Below are 21,973 nucleotides of genomic sequence, written 5' to 3' on the forward strand. Positions count from 1 at the left end.
CTTTTCTGTCCAGCTGGGAGGTTTAGCAGGATAAATTCTGGCCTTGAAGGAGGAGGGAGGAGGGACGTGGGTTTTTAGCTGGGGGCTTTGCCGTGCCCACCCTGAAGGTTTTAGGGAGAAAGCTGAATTTGCTGATTTTCCTGTTAATAGGGAGGTTCTGGGCATCGTCCTTCTGAAAGGAGAATGTGAGAGATCTCAGCCTTCCAGTTGTTTTGAGAAAATATTTCACTCTCAAGAAATGACGTGTTGGGGGTAAGACCCCTGAAGGTGTGTGAGGCCTGGGATCTTCGGGTGTAAATTGGCAGACCCCCCAAATTTCATGGACATGGGAATGTTTTCCAAAAAATAAGCAGCTCTGTTGAATCTGCTTGTTGAGTTAATCCATGTAAACCTTCAAACTGGACAGAAAAAAGGGGGAAGGTGCCTTATCCATGTTTATTTGTGTGTTTGCTGGACATTATTTATCTCTGGAGCTTCAGCAGCATCTCTGCCTCTTGGGCAGAGCAAACAGAGCAGGAGACATTTCAAACAGTAGCTTTGAGGAGTAGGTGAGGGTAGTGCTTGGATCTGTAATTCAGGCTCTTATTGCAAAGGTTCCAAAGGATTAGTTTGGCTTCTGGACACACTCTTAGGTGATTCACTCTTCCTTTGTTCAGGAAAAAAAAAACGAAGCTACAGATCCTAATGTTATTGCTGCCTTCAAAAGAGAGGGATTTGGGAGGGATCGCTCAGTATTCTCATTCTCAGGTCTTCATTTAGATAATGTGGCTTCCCCTGACTCCGTGGAAGTCAATAAGGTTTATCCCAGAGCCTGGGCACTCTATAAATTAAATATTAGGGGCAGTGTTTGAAGTTTAAAGCCCTCCCTCCTCCTGCTGGCTCAGATTTTCTGCCGCTGTGCATTTTCCTTTCTGCCTGAGCACCTTGCTGACAAGTGCTAATAACAAAATGCCAGGAGAGGGTCCAGTTGGAGTTACCACACATTAAACATTCTGAACTTGTCCTTTTGCTCATAGATTGTGCATAATTAATAATTAAACGGTTTCAGTTGTAATGGGTTGACCTCCTTGAACTGTTCATTATTCACAAGGCAAAGGCATCACTCAAACTTTTTTTTCCTCCTGCCCTTCCCCGGTCTGGCTCTGTGTGCACAGTTGGGCTGGTTTGGAGAAAGCAGAGGCTGATCTTGTCTTCTGCTGCAGCAGATCCCAGTTATGGAAATATTGCCTGGATCCTTAGGGAAGCTTGGGAATTATGTTACATTGCTCCCTTGCACCTCTTTGCATCTTTACTACCATTTTAGCATCGTCCCCAGTATCGAGGTCTTCATGATACTGGTCAGAAGATACAGCAGTTAATGAGAATGGAAGAACCATTTCTCAGTTAAAATTGAGTACATCTATTCTTCTCTTCCTTAAAATCTTGGGGTTTTACTTTCTTTCCCTCTATAGTGTGATTTCAGGGGGCAGGTGGTGAAAACAGGGCAGGTCACGAGGGTGCAGCTGGACATTCCCTGTGGTTACATCAAATGTGACTTGTATTGCTTGGTAGAGAGATGTAGCTTTGCTTTGTTTCCTTATATTCCCATCTCTTTGAGTGTCAGACAACATCTGGGGAACCTCAGGATACAGTGCAGGATGTATTTGCAGATCGTGATACTTGGGCAACCTGGTCTAGTGGGAGGTGTCCCCGAGATTCAGCCTTGACCTTCTTAAACCTCCCAAAAGGCTTTCAGCTTTTCAGACAAATATCCAATAAAATTGAGTGTGCCCAGTCTGAAATCCTTGGGATTAAAGCATTTTGCTTCCATACTGAGATCCAGCATGTGTTCATGTCCACCCTTCCATGCACAATCTCCTCCTGAGCTCCCGAGAGCAAACCAGCCGAGGCACGGCCGTGGCCAACAGGGCTGCAGTAGCCCAGCATGGGGTGGAAATACCTGCACTGAACAGAAAAATGTGCCCCAAATAAAGGAGGAAAACGGGATTGAACATTTACTTTCACCCAGGTGTTAGGCAGGAGCCCCTTGTCTCTGTCTGTGCTGCAGGACAGGAGCTGTGTGGTCCAGGGTTTTGTGCTGATGTTGGAGCTGCTTCTCCTCATGCCTGCGTGAGCCCATAGGGTTTGGATAACCGGAGCAGGATGCTGGTGGCTTCAGAGCAGCTCAGCAGCTTCTCCTCCCCTCTCATAATGAGGTTTCACTCGATTATGGGGCCTTCATCTCCTGTGAATGCAGAAATTATCACCTCCCAAATGAGTGTGAAGTTCCAGCTGCCCATCCCGGTGCCCACCACGGCTCGAGCCGAGCTGGCAGCCCCTTCACAGGATGTTTGGCTTGGAACGAGCCCCTGACTTGCATTTTACTTAAAATAACCAGCAGGGATAGATGGCTGGGCAGAGCCAGCTCCCTGGGGAATGGGCTCCCACAGACTGTGATAGGTGCCCAGAGTATTTCCCACCTCTCCTGCCTTGGGTCCATCCCAGTGGCTTCAGGTGGGAGCCCAGGAGGGCTGAGCTGGGCAGGAGAAAAGGGTGGTGGGGAGAGGCAAAGCCTGCCGGGCCCCACATGAGCAAGGCTGGCAATTTCTGTATTAATCTGGATAATTTCGTTCTTTGAAGTGGAGAAAGTTTAATTGCACTGCTGATTTCCTTGTGTTCCCTTCCACTCTCCAGCAGCACAAACCCTCCTCTATTGCTGTCATTTCTAAGTTTGGAAACAATAACCTCTCCCTCACCCGGTCTGAGTTCAAAGAGAATTTGGGCATGTTCTATCAAACAGCTCCTTGTATTTAATAGAAGTCTTTGAAAATTGTACAGCAATTTTGGCTTCTCCTTTTCCTCCTCAGTTACTTTTGATTGAATCGTATTTTCCAGCAGTTTCCAATTGTTCGAATTGGAAACAAAGCCTTAATAAGAGTTCTAGTTAATTTTCTGTCTTGTAATTACCGATCTCATTTTTCTGATAATTGGCCACAGCAATTATATGTATATTTACTAATCACATAGGAGGCTCTGCAGTCGTGTCTATCCTGCCACCATTGATAATGGCACACACATTGCAGAGGTGCTTTTATCATCTTCTTTTTTCCACTACATCAAAGCTATTTCCTCGCCTTCCCCATAATGAATACATGCATGCATTTGACACAGTTGTGTGCTAGAGAAATTGTTTGGCTCCCACCAAATGCTGCACGCTCCGAGTTTCTTGCCTGCAGCGCTGGAAGGTTGTATGTAATGATATATTGCTCATCCAAATGGCCAAAGCACTCCAAAGCACAGTGAGATTAAAATAAGTCATTCCTTTGTTAATTTAAATAGGTGCATGTATCATACTTTGCAGGGTACTTTGTGGAGGGATGTCAGGGAGGGAAAAAGACGCCGAAAGGTATTTTTAATAGCAAATGAGAATAGATGAGAATGGAGTCATTTGCAGCTGCGTGTTTTATGTGGCTCTCTTGTTCCAACTGTAGGTCTAATGAGATGACACTGTTAAAGTACTCTGCAGTGTAATTTCATTACATCCTGAGCTGTTACACTATAAACACAGTGGAGCTCTCTGTCATTCTTGGAAAAACTCCTAAATTCGTAAAGCCCTTCTTTGCAAATGGTGCTGTTGTTTGTTCCCTGTTTGGAAGCTTTTTTTCTTTTGGTTTTTTTCGCCCTCTTATGCTCTTAATTTTTTTTTTTTCTTTCCTAAATACTGGGTGGTTGTTTTCTACCACTAGCCTGGTAAATTTTTTGCTTCTAAAAATTCTTCTGCCTTTTAAATCCTGCCCAGACAGCATATGAGGACAGGCTCTAAAATGAATAAGTGTAAATAAACATGAGTGTAAATAAATAGCGAATGTAGGGAAAGAAACAAAGGTCAACACAAGAATAATTTCACAGCTCTTTGTTAATTACAAGACCATTTGTGTGTTACTTAAATAATCATTAATTTCTCATTTACACTTTCCCTACCTTCCTTTTTACCCTGTGGCTATCATTGTCCTTTTTTCACCTCCCCTCAGTGTCTTTCCACATGTTTTTACCCATTGTGTAATACTCATTAGTTGAAATTCAGTGTTTTATAACACGTTCTCCGAAGGATTTGTACCTTTCTCTCTCAAATTCTCGGTGTGAAACGGGGGCTTTGTGGTTATTATTCCTCGGGGCGGGTTTTTTTCTGTGTGTTTTGTTGTTTGCTGGTTTTTGTTTGGTTTTGTTTTTTTCTTTGGTTTGTTGTCGCCGTTTTATCGCTCTCCTAAAAAAAAAAAAATAAATAAATTCTCTTTTTTTGCCTCCTTGTTCCGCTGCAATCCCAGGAATCGCCGGTCCTTCCAGCCGGGGAGTTCTCGGAGCCATTTGTACACTTCATCACTCAATGGTGAGCTCGGTTTGCAAACATGCCATGCCCTGGATGTAAATGATACATGTCATTAACTCCGCAGCTCCCCGAGACCTTATGGCTTTCCTTGCCTCCTCTCCCAGAGAACAGGGACTTGGGGGCCTTGGGCAGATGGGGCAGCAAAGCTGAGCAAACTGTTTAAATTATGTAAACGTTATTTACACAAAGGGTCGTAAAAGTACTTACAAGGGGGTTATTTTTATTTTTTGTTTTGGTTTTGTTTCGTTTTTTGTTGTTTTTTTTTTTATCCCCTGTTTTAATAAACCCTGCCCTGAATGTGGGTGCTGAGGCTCCCAAGAATTCATCGGGGGGTGGGGGAAAGACTCAGCAAAAACCTCATTTATAATGCCATCAGTCAGTGCTTTTAAAAATGTTCCTTGTAAAATTGCCTCGATATTTAAGAAGGCAAGAGGCCTTGATGAATTCATTGGCTTCTCAGTAAGTAATTTTTACTGAGAGTCGTGGTTTAAAACACACCACTGGGTATATTTTCTGTCCTTAAAACTGAATAGTTCATTGAGAACCTTTTAAATTAAAGGAGAATTGGGGAGAGGAGGAGGTTGTAGAATAAAGAATACGGTTCTTGAGTGACTAGAGGATACAAATCCTGAGGGTAAGACATCCAAAAGAAGCAAAGTGAAGGGAAAAATCCCTTTTGAGCTGTCACACTGCCCTGAGAAGAAAACAAATAGAGGGCAGGCATTTATGTACAGCAGTAAGCTTGAATTTTGGTAAAAAGAGGATGTGTTTGAGGGAGAAGGATCTTTTCTGTGACCATGCACACCCAGGGCTGGATGCTCAGCTGTGCTGAATGAGATGGAGCCATCCTGGTGTGTGGGAGAGGGAATCCTGCTCCAGGGTTGTGTCCTGCTCCAGGAATGTGTCCTGCTCCAGGGCTGTGTCCTGTTGGATGTCCTGTTGGATGTGTCCTGCTCCAGGGCTGTGTCCTGCTCCAGGGCTGTGTCCTGTTGGATGTGTCCTGTTGGATGTGTCCTGCTCCAGGGCTGTGTCCCCCTCCAAGCCCCCCCACAGAGCTGTGGGTTGGGCTCTGCACATTTTGGGTTTTCTGTCACGTGTCAGGGCCACTGCAGCGAGAGTGACCCATTAACACTGAATTTTGACCGGATAATACAGGAGAAGGCACCTCTCAGGCCTGTAACAAATCCAGGCACAAAAAGCAGTCTGATGATCGGTTAATTAAAGGAACTAAATAATTAAAGTTTGTGTAACAGAGGCCTCAGTTTTCAGTAGTTTCAGCTTACAAAGGCCGGGGCAGTTGGGAGGGTTCTGCAGCACAACCGCTGTGTGTGGAGCTCCACGTTCTGATCCTCCCCCAAAAAACTGATGACAGACTGGTTTAAAAAAAAAAAAAGAGGCAGAGGGAGGGATAACCTGTGTTAAAATTTCCACAGATGTCAACCTGAAGCATAACTGATGGTGGTTAATAGCCTTGTTTTCCCTGGGGATGCAGCTACTTTGGACTGTCAGATTAAACTGCTACCTCAGACAGCTTGTGGTACTTGATTATTTGAGGGGCTTGTAGTGATTCAGAAGGTAAATTGTGTCCTTAATATCTCCAATTTACAGCACAAATCATCCAGTGTTTTATATATAATGTTATATTAGCTGTGCTTTGCAGTGGGAGGAATTACTGCTTATAAAAAGCAAGTAATATGGGAGTATATATTATTTAAGCAATCAGTTCCTAAATAACCATGAGAGATGTCAGGAGTGAGCAGCATCCCAGACTTTATGCCAGTTATGCCATAAACCCTGGCTGCTTGGATTGAATCCAATTAGTCAGTAGGCAGCTCCTGATGGTCACCTCTGTGCCACGTTATTGTGTTCCCTCATGCAGCTCAGCACAGCCTTCAGGAGCTAATTGCACCTGTTGCATGGAAAACTAGGACTGTTTGGATGAGAAACATGATCTTATAAACAGGTTAATGCTGGGTAATGAACTATCACCCTGCAGGGTAATGGAAATAAATGGGGAAAAATGAAGGTGGAAACCCCAGGGTATTGCGTGTGCTCCTGAAGCTGTTCAGCGGTGGAGTTGGATCTCCCACCTGTTTGGATAATTCTTTGTGTCATAATCCCCAGAAAAATGGGAAATCAGCTCTCCCCGTGCCTTCTGAGCTGTCTGGATTGCAGTGATCCCTGTATTTATACACTTTCCATGGTTACAAACATCTTGCATCCCACAGGGGAAGGCTGGGAGGGAGGGAAAAATCCATATATACGTTTTGGCCGGTCTTCCATCAGCACCTGAGAACGTTAAAAGAATACATTGAATTTCACTCTGTGATAAAAGAGATACAAAAAATAACTCAATATTTAAACCTGTAGAAAAAATGAGCAGTTGCTTTTATTTTGTCTTTATTGTGTTTTATGACACAGCATGAAGAAGCAGCCAAAGGAAAGACCAGCACCTGAAGATTTAATGGTAAGTGAAAACTCAATATCTATCTGTGTGACTGCTTTTTATTCATTTGTATAGAAGTGTATCCATTTTTTCCTGCGTTTTTCAGTATGTACAGATTTAAATCTAAACCCTTCCTGGCTGGTGCAGCAGTTCCATGTTTACAGAGAGCACTCAAACCAAAGGTGGAATTATGATTCCACTGAAGCTGTTGGGTGTTTTGCTGTTCACTTGTGATTTGGGGAGCTCACAGAGAACTTTCACAGCCAGTATCAAGTTTCAGTCAAAACCATTTTGATGCTCAATACCGGTTTTTTTTATTTTCAGTTTGTATGTCCAGGGATTAGAGCTTAATGTAGGTCACTCTTTGTCAGCACTTGCCATCTTAACCTTTCAAAATGTGAAGATTGAAAACAGAGGCTATGGTCAAAATAGTGCATTTTAATTAAATGCAGGAGCTGCTGTTTTCCCTTAGACTCATGTGAAATGGAATTGTATTGGCTGCAGGAGATTGAGTTAATATTTGGCTGTGCTCTGTCCATGGGAGGGTTCTCAGTGTTGGAATCTGAGCTCTTTTTTTCTGGCAATTGTCATTTTTTCAGGGAGGCAATAACAGGCTACCTGCTCTCAACCTGGTCCCTTGTGGCTGTGCATTTAGGGCTGTTTTGACTGTTCTTAAGCAGCTAGAAAAACACCATATCAAGCAATTACTACAAATATTTACAGCAATTTATATTGTAGCTAAGAGTCATAATCCCCTCTGACTCACATCAAATGCCTTTGATTTTTAAATGTCATTACTTTCCTTCGTATGCTGCTTCCCGTGCCTTGGAGCCTTATGGAAAACCATCATTTTTTCTGGGGATGAAGTATCTGGGAATAATTTTAGCTTAGGAATACTTTGCAGGAATAGTTCTAATGGATTTTAGCAAGATGAAGACACTGGTGCATCCTCTCATTTGGTGCTTCCACGCTGGGAGCTGCAAGTAGAATAAACAAGTGTTTGTATTGCAGCTCTTCTCTAGTTAAAGGCTAATCTCTGAAGATGCCCTGGGGCAGGTATCTCACAATCCTGGTCTCAGCTGACATCCTGGTTAGGAAAGTATTTAACTGTGAATGTAATTTTAAGGGTATTGACTTCACCAGATCCACGTTTGCACTCAGGTACCTGCTCAGAGACCTCTGGAAAATGAGGCTTCCACTTTCTCAGGGCCCCTCCACTTCGGGGTGCTGGCTCCTACCAAGGCCTCACCCTGCCTGGTTTTGTCTTTTTTTTTTTTTTTATTAACTTTTGCTGGTTGGGAGATTCTTGCAGTTAGTCACATCTGAGAAAACTTGGAGCAGGTTCTGGAGGTGTAGGCACATTTACCTCGTGCGCTGTTCTGCCATGGCTGGGTGGCTCAGCCATTAAAACAATGGAATGGGCTTTCATAAAACCTCGATCTGTTCCTAAATGCACGTTCGGGTGATGCAATCGGCCTGCCACTTATAAATAAAACATCTGCAGATCCACACACCCCCAGAAGTATATATGTATGTTTGGAAGCAATAACACCACTCCAGGGTGTAGAGCCATAAAACTGAGGCCAGAGGGTGAGTGCCTGCAGTACCAGGGAAGTGCACAGATTTATCTTTACCACTACATGCCCTGGAGTGTGCTGGTCCCCTTTTTAAGGAGGTGTTTTGTAAAATAATTTTGAAATTCCAGCAGCTCTAGAAGAGGGAAAAAAATAATTTTTAAAAAAAAAAAGGGGTTCTACTTTTTAAACAAAATCTTTTGTTTAATGCATTTCCCTGTGCTGCTTGCTATTCAGTGATAAAGGAACTTGTAACAACCAGTAGTAAAATATGAGGGAAAGTGCTGGTGAAATGAAGCAGTGACCCAGTCCTTGCCTGCAGGACCCTCATCACTGCCCTAAATTCCCTTCTCCAGCCTCATGGGCTCCCAGCACCCAGTGCTTTCCATCCCACGCTCACTGTTAGCTCAGGAGTTGCTCACCAGTCAAACCATTTACGTTCCTGCCCTTTCCCAGTCTTTTTTTATTTATAAAACTCTTATGCATATGTACATTAGCAGGATGTGTCTTTAATGCACAGATAAACACAGCCTATCTGTATATATGTGTACATAAATTAATTTATATACATCAATTTATTTTTTAAATTTATTAATTTATGTATTGATGAATAATCAGGGCCAGATAATTAAGAAACAGGGCCAGAAGAAAAGCTGTTCAACATCACAAAATCATTTAGTTTGGAAAAGACCTCCCAAGATTGACCTGTCACCCCCTTGTCACCCGGACCAGAGCAGTGAATGCCACATCCAGTCATTCCTTGAACACAAAATATCCTCTGAATTCTAGAATTTCTCACCACAACATCCTTCTGTTTCCTTGTCATCCATCCCTGAAACCTCCATGTGATTCTGGTGGATAAGAAGCAGTGGACAGAGTGGTGTAAATACTGGAGGATGTTTGGAGTGGGCAGAGTGATGCAGATACTGTCAGTGAAATCCTGGATCTTCAAGGTCAGCTGATCACTGACTTAAATTAGGGCAGGATTCCCCCTTGTTCATTGAGTTTTGGGTTTGTTTGGTTTTTTTATTTATTTAAAAGCAATGTAGCAGCAAGGATAAAAGGTGTAACATGTAATCATCATCAGCTCCAACCAAACCTTCCTCCCCTACGGGCTCCAACCATCCTGCAAGTCACTATTTTGTAACCAATTTAGTATAATTAAAGACTGAAAGCAAAGTGAAGGGAGCAGAACATCAATCTTTTCCTGCTCTCCTGATAATCAGGGAATTGTTAAATGCATTTTGAAGAGCTGCCTGACAATACCTGGAGTGCCAGAGTGGCAACCCCAGCAGAACCACAGGGTTGGATTTCCCCTCTCTGGCATAGAAGTCCTTTTCTTATAAAAGTCACAATTTTGTCAGAAAATAGGGCCAAAGCCGAGGCTGTGGGAAATTCCTTCAGAAAGGAATCCATGTGCAGGATGAACACCAGCTTTCCATAAGAGCTGGCCCAGGTTGGGTTCCTGTGTTGGTTTATTTTACTATTTGTTTGTTCACTCACTGGCCTTTCCCTCCATGGACTCATCCCCAAAACAAGGTGTCACGTTGTTTTCTCTGTATATACACAATCAACTCATTGTTTCAAAGTATTTCAAATTAACAGACTTGTTCCACAGGAGTGAGAAAAAAATTTCACCGAGTCCATCCAGGGAAAGGAGCAATCTTTAGAGTTTACCAGTGGTTGTTCTAAACCTACTCTAAAGTTATTCTAACGTGCTGCTCTTTATGTCCAGTCTGTTCCCTCTTAAGAGAAGGGCATAGAGTCAATTAAATTGAATATATTCCTGTATTAGCACAGGGAAGGTTGCACAACATCTCAACCTGTTCCTCTCTCTTCTCTCCTCTTCCAACACAAAAATCTCAGCAATTCTTCTGTATAAAGACATTTTTTTCACCGTGAACTTCCATTTCTTGGTGTAAAACATGGAGTTTTCTGGCATCCCAGGCCCAGAATGTGTGTGTTTTAGCAGTGGTGATGTGGCTGCCTGGTGAGGTTTAAACTCCAGGGTGGCATCCAGGGGCTGGGCTGGCTCAGGAGCTGGGATGTCACTGTATTTACGGTGTTTTCCCGAAGCTTTCCATTCTAAGCTCTATTTAATGGAATCTATGCATAGTAAGTAATCAGGTCAGAGAGAAGCAACATCCCCTGTTTGAGATCAATCGCTGGCTAATACTTTATCTAGGCCACTTTATTATCTCATGCTGATTCCATTCCCATTCTCCTCCTCCTTTGTAGCGTGCACTTCAGCTGTGGTAAAAGTACGGATCACATACATATTAAAAACATATACCCATTCTATCTGTATGTAAATGTGGGAGGCACAGCTGGATATTGCAGGAGTTTGATTTACTAATAGTTATTATCTGTTCTAGCTGTTCAGAGGCAAAGAGAGTCGCAGAAAACAAGCTAGCGCAGAAATTGCCTTTATGATATCCCTGCCCTGCTCTGGTAATTGTTTAAAATCTCTTCTTTAGCTGCAAGCTTGGCCCTTTCCTTTGCAGATTGTACATGATTTTCAGAATTGGGGAAGTCTCTCGGTGAGGTGGGTTTATTTTTGTCAGTGCAGCATCGAATTTGATCGTGCTACATCTGGCTATTTCAACAAGGAATTCTCTTGGAGATACCAAAAGTCGGGGATGTGACTCTTCTTCCATTCTGCTGTGCCGTGGAGGCAGAAAAGTACAGTCTTTAGGATGCTGCTTGGATTTCTCGAGGAAAGATTGGGCTGAGAAAGGCAAAGCTGTAGGCCAAGGGTGCAGTCACCTCCTGCTCTTGGTTACTTCTGCACGGATCTAAGAATTTTTGTTCAAGTCTCCAAATTTTAAACACAACTATGAGCTTTTCTCCTTTTTCAAATTGAAATTACTTGTGCTTTTTACATTGGTGTTGTGTTAATTTAGAAGTTTGTGTGATAATTTTACATCATCTGTGTCAAAACCTGCTGGAAAACATTCTTTTTTAAGTATTATTATTTTAATGCCTAATGCAATTTTGATGTTTCCCATTCCTGTGCATCCAGCAATCCCTCTCTCCATTCCAAGGAATAGCTTTAGACCAGGTACCCTGATCTTATTAGCTGTAATGGGAGTTTTTTAACATAAATGCTTTGTGTATTTAAATGTGTTAAGATACATGTCAAGATCTTACAGATCCTCAAAAATGGGTTTGGCTCCCTGTTCCTCCATCTCAAACAAGTGCAGGAAATTAAAGTATTTTAAGTTGCTATATTTTAATTAGTTGTGTTCTAGAGGGTCTGGACAGTAGCACTTCTCACCAGGTAGGGCTAAAAATGTTTGCAGTTTCTTGTGTTAAACCCTTGGTTTTAGCTCTCAGGAACTACTTTTGTGGTTTAAACAAACAAATGGAGGATCAGCATAATCCTGCCTAGATTTTCATATAAACCTTCAGAATAAAGCAAATAAAATACTGGAGTAAAAGGTGTAGTGGCAGTGGCATCACCGAGGAGCTGAGATGGCTGCACAGGTTGGGGTTTCTGGTGGGGTTTGGTGACTTTTGGGATAGACCAAAGGGCTGTTGCACTTTGCTTTACCCAAACACACCCCATAAATCAGGTGAAATCAGCTCGACAGATAAACGTGTGCTGTCTGCACCTGTCCAGGTGTTTATGCATCGTTGTTGGATCACAGTGAGCCGAGAATTTTCCCTCTTTGGGCTCCTTTTTTTTATTTCCTGAGCCGGTGCAGGATCTATCAGTGATGATTTGTCCAGCACAAGCTTGTCCATGTTTGGACCTGTGATGGATGGCTCTGTTTGCAGACATTTAGGCTCTCCTCTGTCACAACGATCCCAGTTATTCACTCTGTGACAAGGAGAAATTCTGACAGACACCAAACACGTGCCAGATGTGAAGGAAAGGGCTCTCTCCTGAGTTCCCAAGGCAAAAAGTACAGAGCCAAGTTTTAGCTGTTGTAAATATAGGATCATTTAGGTTGGAAAAGGCTTTTGAGATCATAGAGTTCAACCATTAAATATATATGATAAATATTAAACTGTGCCTTCGGTCTATCAATTCAGACATACAGTGAACAAGGAGTTCTGGATCAAATCCTGGATTCTTGGAAAGCAATGTCAAAATTTATATTGACTTCATTGATGCAAGGATTTCACACCAGGGCTCAGGATGCTCCTGTCACTGTGTGTTCATTATTTTCATTGCTCAAGGGAGATTAAGAGGAAAATGTATGAATTCTTTCAGGTGGCAGCATTGCTCCAGCTGTTCCCCACTGAGCTGAAATTGGGAAAGGTGTGGCAGGGATCTTTCCCCTTTATCTTTCCAAAAAAAGAGGGGAAAAAAGCCATCTCTGTCCTTAGGGATATGAGGTTTTTTTGTCACTTGAGAAATCAGCTCTTGAAATGGAGAGATACATCCTATCAGTGTCACTAAATCCAGCAATTACAGAGGACTGAGATGGTGACGAGGTTAAGTGGGAGTGGTGGTGTCTCCATTCCCTGCCTTCTGCACACCCCTTGCTCGTGGGATCACCAAATTTTTACAGCAGACATGAACATGTGACTTTCTCTTTCTAACATGCCCTAAAGCTGCACAGTATTCTGGCACTTCCCAGTGAAATGTGAAAAGGAGTAACTTGGGTTGGCTTGAAGAAGTGTTGAAAATCTGAGGAAATTGGACAAAAACAAATTGGCAACAGCTTAGAGTGATACAGTTAATATTTTTGGTTACTTGAGTCTCCTGGGCTTTGCAGTTTAATTTGAGCAAATGTTTCATTTGGCACTTCTGGTTGTTCCCCAGTTCTCCAGGCACAGGGACAAATATTTACATCTCACTCATTTTGGTAGCGGAATTGCAAATCTTTCAATTACTGTATGTTGAGAAGTTGTGCATTTGCCTTGTTGATGTTTTTTTTTTGTCAGCTGTCTTCCTTACGTATTTATTTTAAAATATATACATAAATAAATCTGTTAACAGTTCCAAAGTAAGAGCCATATCTTTAATTCCCAGCATGTTGTCCTTTCCATTCATTCCAAATTCGTCAAGGAATTTGCTCCGAGAGGCAACTGTTGAAATCTAGGTAGGATTTGTGTAATGAAATCGGTATTTTCAATGTATTCAGACCCTCTGCATAGATGAAAAAGGCTGGTGCCTGTGCAGTCCCAGCTACTCGTGGGTCTCTAGTCCGATTAGCACCTCAGGACACTCCTGCAGTATTAAATAAGAGTAATAATTGCCTATGAATAAGCAGAGTATAAAGCCGGAGATAGAGATATGGCTTCTTAGTGACCTGTGTGCATTATGCCTCAAATCCCTTAATCAGATTTGTGCCGCTTGATTCTTCCACCCGCAGAAAATTCAGCTGGAGGATCAGGGCCTAAAGTAGTAAAAAATCAATTAATGCTACTTTCTAATTTGTGCGCCCGACAAAAAGAAAACCCCGCACACAAACAGGGGACATTTTCCTCCTGAAGAGGGCTGCGCTGAAGGATTTTTTTAATTGGATTTTCATTGTGATTGACAGCGTTTGATTATGACAGTAACTTTATTTGGCTGGACTGTTGGAGCCCCCTCGTTGGGGGGTGGGGTGGGTTTTGTTGTTGGTTTTGGTTTGTTTTGTTTTGTTTTGTTTTTTTTCTTCCCATCAAAGCTCCCTTTTCTCCCTGGAATTCCCTCCGGAGCAGCGGTGCCTGTGAAAGAGCCTTTTAGCACCTTTGTTGCCGCCATCCCTGGTGACGATTGGGCCCAGCTGGTCGCGGGTCGGAAAACGCGCCTCTCACAAAGAGCTCGAGCATCTCCCTCCTCTCAATAATTTTAAGAGCCCCGGAAACCTGTTGAGGATTAGAAGTAGCTTTAGATGTGAAATGAGTGTTAAGTATTAGTAATCGGGAGATTAGGGCCCCGGGGACAACGGGAGATAAACAACCGCAATTAAGGCAAATCTGCCAGAGTAAACAAAATTGAGCAGAAACAGATGCCCTCGCCATTTTGGGGGATTGATTGGAGGGCACCGAGGAATCGATTTTTGTCTTGTTTACACTTCCAAACCCCCGTGATAAACTGGGAGGCTAAATATTTCATAGCGCCTGATTTTAGTTAATTTTTCTCGGCGCCTCACGGTGACCAGGCCCGGGCTCGCTCAGCCTTCACAGGGAGCAGCTAATTGCCTATGAAGGGCCCCTGTGTTTAAATGGGCTTGACAGGAATTTAAATTTTGTTTCAATCAACCTCTGTGCTCACAGCCTGCTCCAGTTTCTAATTTTTAAATTAAACATGATTCCCCCCCTCCCCTCCTCTATTTTTTTTTGGGTTGTTTGAAGCCGCGGCCTCCCCTCCGGAGCCGGCTGCTGGCGCTCCCACCCGGGGCGGCTGCGGCAGCTCGGGAATGCGCCGCTTTATCCAGCCTGTAATTCCAAAACACAGCGAGCAGCAGCCGTGGAAAAGTTCATTGTCCCATAAATGTGCATCTGCCTGCTCGGATTTAATGGGAAAGGCTGGGACAAACACTCTGCTGGTGTAAAGCGGGGCTGGGGAGAGCCGGGTTGGCACCGGGGAAAGGCGCCCGGTGGGGTTAAAATACAGCTCCGAGAATGGGAATGGTGTTCGTGGCCTCTGCCGTTTGTTCAGTGACCTTGGTGGAGATTCAGAGGAGTTTTTTGGTTTTTTTCCCCAAGCCAACTAGTGGTGATATATTTTGCCTTCTGTGTGTGTTTTCAGTGCGTTCATTCCGATGTGGGGTCATACCTGAGCTTCCTTCACTCCTCAGACGAGGGGACTTGGCAGCACGTTCATCTTGATCATTTAATGCTTTATTTAGTCCCTTCACAAAGCCTGGCAGACACAGGGATGTTGTTTTCGCTTGTGCCACAGAATGCAGGATGATCATACGGGTACTTTTAAGAACAACGTGTTCATTTGCAGAAACTTCATCACAAAACCACTAGCGAAGTATGGGCTGTTTCATTCTCCCTTTTTTGCTTCCAGCCACGTAATTTTCTGGGGTTTTTTTGGTTTTGTTAATTGTTGTTGTGTATGTGTGACTGTGTGTGTACACACACACAGCGTTTTCTACTCCAAGCTTTGGGTGAAAATCATTTAGGAGATTGTTTCAGTTTACTTCAGTTTAGTAATTTGCTTTGTAATTATTTTTTCCTGTCAGGAGAAACCAGTGTCTCAAAACTTGGAGAAAACAACTGTTTTCTTGCCCAGTCCAGGGGAACATTTAGTCCCTATTTGAAGGAAATACTGTAGCAGCTTTTTATTTTTGCTGTATCAGCTTTTAATTCCTGATGAGCTCTGCCGTGGATGAGACTATTCCTGTGCTCTCGTGAGCTGAGGACACTTCTGCAGGTGCCTCTCCATCAGCATTAGAGTTCAGGTCAGTGTGCCTTTCTGGTGTGAATCCCCTGCTCTCTCAGAGCCCCTGCTCTTTCATTCTCATCACAGGCAAGTCTTGAAGCTCATGAATTGAATTGATTTCAAATGAACCCACAGCAGAAGATGTGCTCCAGGCACACACCTAATGAGCTCCAGCTACTGATGGGCACTGGGTCCGCACACCAGACCGGGGCTGCTCCAAAGTGAAACCTCTTCCATCCCTGAAACGTTGCACCAACCATTTCCCTCAGCAGATCTGCTCCTGCTGTCGACAGCTTGCTAATGTTGACATACTCCATCAGCCTTGGGCCACTCTCCCCATTCCTCTTCTCCAGCTCTTTCTTAACCTCAGCGGCACTTGCAGGAGTAAAACTCCAATTATATTTCGGTTGCTTTGGTTTTTTTTAAGAGTCATAACAGAACAAAGTACCTTTGCTGGGAGCTGGCTGGTTCTCCTTAGCTGAGCACCACGAGGAGTGCCAGGGACAGTTATCGATTTAACAGCAAATATCAAAAGCAAAACTGCTGTGGAAAGAACGATCTGCAGATGGGCAAATAGGCTCCTCTGTGCCACAGCCAAACCCAGAAGTCTGTAGGAAATTCAAGACTGGTACATGGCATGGGAAGGGAACAAATAGCAGCCCCATCCATGGATGCATCGGGAGGTCCTGCAGTAAGAGGGGGTTGACGTCAGGTCCGTGCTGGGGAGTGGAGCTGCTCTGATTCCTGCTGATCTGAGCTGGAAAATTCCTTCTTGACCCTTTGATGGTGAGTTGCCAGCTGGACACACCAGGGATCTCTTAGGTCTGCTTTTGGGGCCACCAGCCATCCAAAACTTCAGAAGAAGGTTGGAAAAAAGCACTTGAATCATAATAGAAGGATTTGTATTGCTGTTTAAAAACGTGAGTTCGGGGGGACAGTTGCTCTTCAGTTTAAGGTGTTGAGGTTTAAGTTAAGCTGTTCTTCCTCTTGGTCCATCCATTAGGCCTGGGGACTCTTGCTATTTGAAGGCAAATTCTGTGAGTTGCAGGAGAGTTTTGGTGCCTCAACAAAACTAAACCAGCTGAAAATCCCTTGCAATTGACTTCATCGTGTAAACAGGAAAAGTGCTTTGGTAAAAGTTAATCTACAAATAGATAAATAATAAGGAAAAAAAACCCTACAAAAAGAATCCTTAAAAAAAAAAAAAGGAAAGAAATATAGCTCCAAGGCTTCAGTGCTTAGTTGTGTTATCCATTTATCTTTGTTTGATATGGTTTGTATCATCTTTTCACTGTCTTGCATGTCATCAGAGAGATAAAATCATTACTGTGCTAATCTAGGTAGCCATAGTTCTAAGGCTGACCTAGGCTAATCTGCCTTTGCGATTTCAAGAACTATGTTTGACTCCTCTGAAAGTAACCTTAAATTGTAGTCTTGTAAGAATTCCAGAGCTGTATCCTTCACTCCTTCTCCTAATGAGGTTATGACCAAATGCTCATTATAATTGCTTTAGACTCCTTTTAATTTTCAAGCTTATTAATCATAAGAAGAGTTATTTAAAATTGCATAAATTAATCTTAGATTAAAAGCCCATCAAAGCCTCGAAACAATTAAGAATAAGTAGGATTTCCCTGGGGCAGCAAGTTTTATTTTAATAGTGTAGTCAGGTGGATATCAGAACATTGAAGTATGGTAGTGATTAATGTATGCAAAATTTAAATGAGAGTTTTTAAATGGCAAATCTAAATCACATATTGACCTAACTGTAGGCTTTAACTGCATTGTCTGTCATATATTTAAACTGTTTAGTAATCAACATTTTAATTACAGTGTATGTTAGGGAGGCCAACAAACAAAACTCCCCACGTCCCGACATTCCACGTGCAGCTGTTTAGCAGGCCGGGCTCTGCTCTTGGCTGTGAGGAGTGAGGAGAGAGCAGGAACTCCAAGGAGACTGGTGATGCTTAATTTTCCTTATGGATGTGTTCTCGTTCCTGCATCATCTCCAGAAAACACCACCTGGAGATGGCCAGGTTGGACAGGCTTGGGCTGGTGGAAGGTGTGGAACTGGATGAGCTTTAAACCTCCTTCCAACCCAAACCATTCCAAGATTCTGTGGTGCAACTTTCCAGCCCTCTGTGCCACCTTCACCCTTCTCTAGGCACATCAGTCCTCTCTGCTCCCCAGGCTGGCAGGAGCTGCAGGTGATGTCCTTGTGAGGGGGGGAAATTCTGTGAAAGCATTAAATTCTGGGTGCTTTTTCTTGTGCCCCTGGGGGTCCCTGTGCCCTCAGCCCTCCTGTGCCACCCACAGCTTCTGCAGCTCCCACAGACCTGTCAGAGCACCTCTGGAAAAGCTTCAGGGTGACCTGATTGTGGCCTTCCAGCGCCTGAAAGGAGCCTGCAAGAAAGATGGAGGGAGACTATTTGCAAGGACCTGGAGTGACAGGATAAGGGGGAACGGCTTCAGACTGACACAGGGTAAGTTTAGATCAGATATTGGGAAGGAATTCCTCTCTGGGAGGGTGGGCAGGCCCTGGCACAGGTTGCCCAGAGAAGCTGTGGCTGCCCCTGGATCCCTGGAAGTGTCCAAGGCCAGGTTGGACAGGGTTGGAGCAACCCTGGGCTGGTGGAAGGTGTCCCTGCCCATGGCAGGGAGTGGGATGGGATGAACTTTAAGGTCCCTCCCAACCCAGGCCGTTCCATGCTTCTGTGATTCCATGCTTCTGGCCCCTACTGTGGGGGATTTCAGTCCAGCAGCAGGCTGAGAACAGGCCCTGGGGATGCTGAATCCTCACCACGCACAGTGAGAGGCAGTCCTTGCCCTCAATAGTCGCTGTTCTGAGGACAGGAACCAGGAGACAGAACTGGGCCAGTAAACACTCAGTCCCAGATCAAACACAGCCCTGCAAGTACCCAGAAAAGCAGCTCTTTTAGGGTTAAACCTGCAATGCCATCACTGCAGGTGCCACAAGGAAGAGACAAGGAGGCTTCAGCTGACCTTGCTGCAGCCTTGGGACACTGGGGAGACGCTTTCTAGACACACTGAGCCTCCCAGGCCCTGCTGTTTCGAGCACTTCAGGTGCTCACACTTCTCTTTGCAGGGTAAAAAAAAAAAGCCATCCTAAAATTGCAGAAGAAAAGCAAGAGCTGGAGCAGCCAGATCACACTGAGCAGTGTCCTGGAGCAGCCAGATCACACTGAGCAGTGTCCTGGAGCAACCAGATCACACTGAGCAGTGTCCTTCCTTTCCCCCCAGGTATGTTCTGTGCCTCCGTGGATTAACGGGTGTTCAGCCCTCAGATTTTCTGCCCCACTCGAGCCTGAGGAGCTGCCTGGAGCATCCCCTGAGGATGCTCTGACACCTCCTGTGCCTGTGAATTAACAATGTTTTGGGAGTATTGGCCTGAGGATTCCTCGCTGCTATTCCTGGCTGTGGGAGCCGAAGTCGGCCGCGTGGAGAGCGAGCTCAGATAATTAGAGCAGCATTTAGTGTGGCTTGTCCTTGGAGGCAGGAGCTCTAGATGTGAAATCCTCCTCCTCTTCTGGAGGCTGGGGTAGAGGGATAAGATCCTACACGTGCTGAGGTCACTGGAGTGGACCACGGGGTCAGTTCAGGGTTGTTTGGGTTACTCAGCACTTCCCAGGTGTCCTGGGAAGCTGGTTCAGCTGCAGAGCTGAGCATGGTGTTTGTCCTGTTGGAGGTTTGACTTGTCTTCCCCACTAAACGTGTGAACGGACAAGAACTTCCCCTCGAGTATGTGCCCTCAGTAATTATAAGAGCTATAAATAGCTTGGACACCTCAGGGAATTGGGAGAACTGATTGGGATGGTCACTGGGTATGCTGTTGGACAGCCAAGGGGGAATTTTTTGGGATTGTAGGGCTCCTCCTGCCAGCTAGAGGTGAGCTGCCAGCCAGGCTTTGCTGATGTAATGTTTATACTGTGGCTTTCCTTTGAACAGAGCACCTGCAGTGGGGGAAAGCAGGAACATCCCAGCTGATCCAGGAGCATGAGGGATGTCCTGGTTTGGTTGTGTTGTCAGTGCTGACAGGGCTGGGGTTCTGAGGGGCAGTGCCCAGGTGGCAAACTCGGCTCCCACGTGTCCAACGGGGCCGTGCAGGGCTGGGTCAGAGGATGCTCTTCCCAAGTCTCAGCTCCTGCTGCCAGGGAGGCCTTACCGGTGTCACTGGGGATTAGGGAGTGGGAGCAGGTTTCCAGTCTTCATTTTTTTCCAGATAGGTCCCATGTTTATGCAGGAAAAGCTCAAGTGTTGCTGCATCTGCTGCACCACCGAGACACTCCGTGCAGCAAAGCAGCCACCTCTAACATCACCAAATAAACTACTGCGTTTTCCTCAGCCCCCCCCACTTTAAAAAACGGCATCAGAATTGCATGTTAAGCAGCCAGTGAGCTTCCCTTAGAGCAGCCTGTAGCCAGCAGTAATATTTATTTTCTCTATTTGTTTTAAGCCTGTGAAGACTGTGGTTTGCTCCACACTGTCCTGATGGAGCCCTGACCAGCGAGCGTGCAATGCCCCCAGCCCTAATGTGCCATTAATGATAGGTTAATGTACAGTATAATGTTTTTTGGACTATGGGTTCATTACACTTCTGAGTGCAAGGTCCTTCTGCAGAGCGCCCAAGGTCCCATTGCATTATATCATGCAATAAAAATACCCTTTTCATATCACAGGCTAATAAACTGTATTTGAAATGCTGTCTGAGGGCACCGCCGTTGTCTTGATAGGCTGGCTGCAACAGTTGGGATCTTTCTGTTGTGGTTTTTGTCAGGCTGGGTTCAAATTTTTGGAAGGAGATGCAGGATTTGTCTGTGCTGCTTTGGAATAAATGGAACTGCTCAGGCTGGGAGGGTTCCCCTAAAAGAAAAGGTTAGAAGGATGGCACCAGTGCAGTGCTGCTTCTTTCCCAACGTTCCTTGCATAAGGATGAGGTATTTTCTTGTTACTTCTAATTTTCTGCTCTCCCCAGTCAATCTCTCACTGGCCCAGGGGAAAAAAATACAAGGAGATGGTGTTGAGGGTTAGGTGTGGGTGCACTGTCAGGAAAAAAAGGGCAATGTCACTGAACACCATTTGGGATTCAGGTTCTTGTCCGCTCCTCATCCTCTCACATTCTGGGCCCCAGGAAGCACCACCCTGGCACCATTCCAGGTTGGTATCTGCCTATTTTGAGGACCTTTAAACCAGTCTCCCAACAAACACTCCAGTCCCTTGTGCCTGGAAAGTGCTCTGGAATCCCAGGAGCGTTGCTTAAGGGGTGTTATTTGTGCTCTGCCTGTCCTTTGGCAACATTCAGGAGCCTCAGTGTTGGTCTGAACCTCCTTGGTGCTCTCCAGGCACACACATTTTATGGCCAGTGACAAAGGAACCTGTTTATGGGAGGGATTCTCCTGGATTCTTCCCTGGATTTGTGGATGAGAGGCAGTTTAGGCTGTTACATGTGCTTTAGACCAAAGAGCTGGAGGGATTCAGGTAGCTCAGAGTTGGGAATTTCATCTCCCTGGGACAATTCATCCACCTGGACAGTTCATCCACTGTGGGCCCTTGGTGCTGGGAAATGCCCCTGGATCTGCAGTCCTGCCAGGGTTGCCAGGTAAAGTCTGTTGCTCTAAACTCTGGGTGGGTTTTTAACAGAAACCAAGATTTCTCAGGCCAGAGGAGAAGGCCACGAAAGCAAATTGCTGAATTTTAAGGGTAGGTAAAATTATGGAACTTTTACCCTTGAATAATGGCCATTTAATTGAGTGGGCTAAATGATTGATGGTTGGTGAGCAATGAGTTTGAATTCCCAGGGCTGTGTGTTCAGGGGGGCACTGCCCTTTTAATTTCATGTCAGATATTTAAATCACTTCCATCACCCTGGGAGAGGAGCTCCCCTTTAAAGAGTTAACCTGGCTGGGGGGACACTGCAGCTCGAGCCCTGTACCCTTTATCAAGAGAACCAGATGAGACAAGTTCATTTAAAAAGCCTGGTTTGTCATTGTTTATCTCATTTTCGGGGTTGACACACGAAATTAGGCTGGCTGACACTCACTCCAGGGCTATCCCTGGCCCTGTCCTGCCTGACCTTTCCAGCTCCAAGCTGATGTGCCTCGGGAATCTCAGTGCATCCAAAGCCCAGGGAGAGGCAAACCAGTACCTGCCCAGTAAGGGAAACCACTTCAGATAGTTCCACACTGAGACCTGGTTGTTGAGACTGAGCTTTTCAGCAAGTGGAATAAATTTCCTTTTGT

General features: G+C 44.7%; 1 protein-coding gene across 3 annotated transcripts in view; it reads left to right on the top strand.

Moving 5' to 3' along the window:
• Positions 1-21,973, top strand: part of MAP2K5 (mitogen-activated protein kinase kinase 5) — a 255,429-nt gene that overhangs the window by 95,418 nt on the left and 138,038 nt on the right. For all 3 annotated transcript variants that reach the window (XR_007628145.1, XM_050309546.1, XM_050309548.1), the window contains 2 exons: positions 4,305-4,366; positions 6,788-6,833. Coding sequence is in view for 2 of the 3 variants with exons in the window: in XM_050309546.1 (XP_050165503.1) it covers positions 4,305-4,366; positions 6,788-6,833 (108 nt within the window). In the remaining variant the exon portion in view is untranslated. The remainder of the gene's footprint in view (positions 1-4,304; positions 4,367-6,787; positions 6,834-21,973) is intronic.

The sequence above is a fragment of the Myiozetetes cayanensis genome, unplaced genomic scaffold (genome assembly GCF_022539395.1).
Source record: "Myiozetetes cayanensis isolate MyiCay16 unplaced genomic scaffold, myiCay2020 scf14, whole genome shotgun sequence".
NCBI lineage: Eukaryota > Metazoa > Chordata > Aves > Passeriformes > Tyrannidae > Myiozetetes > Myiozetetes cayanensis.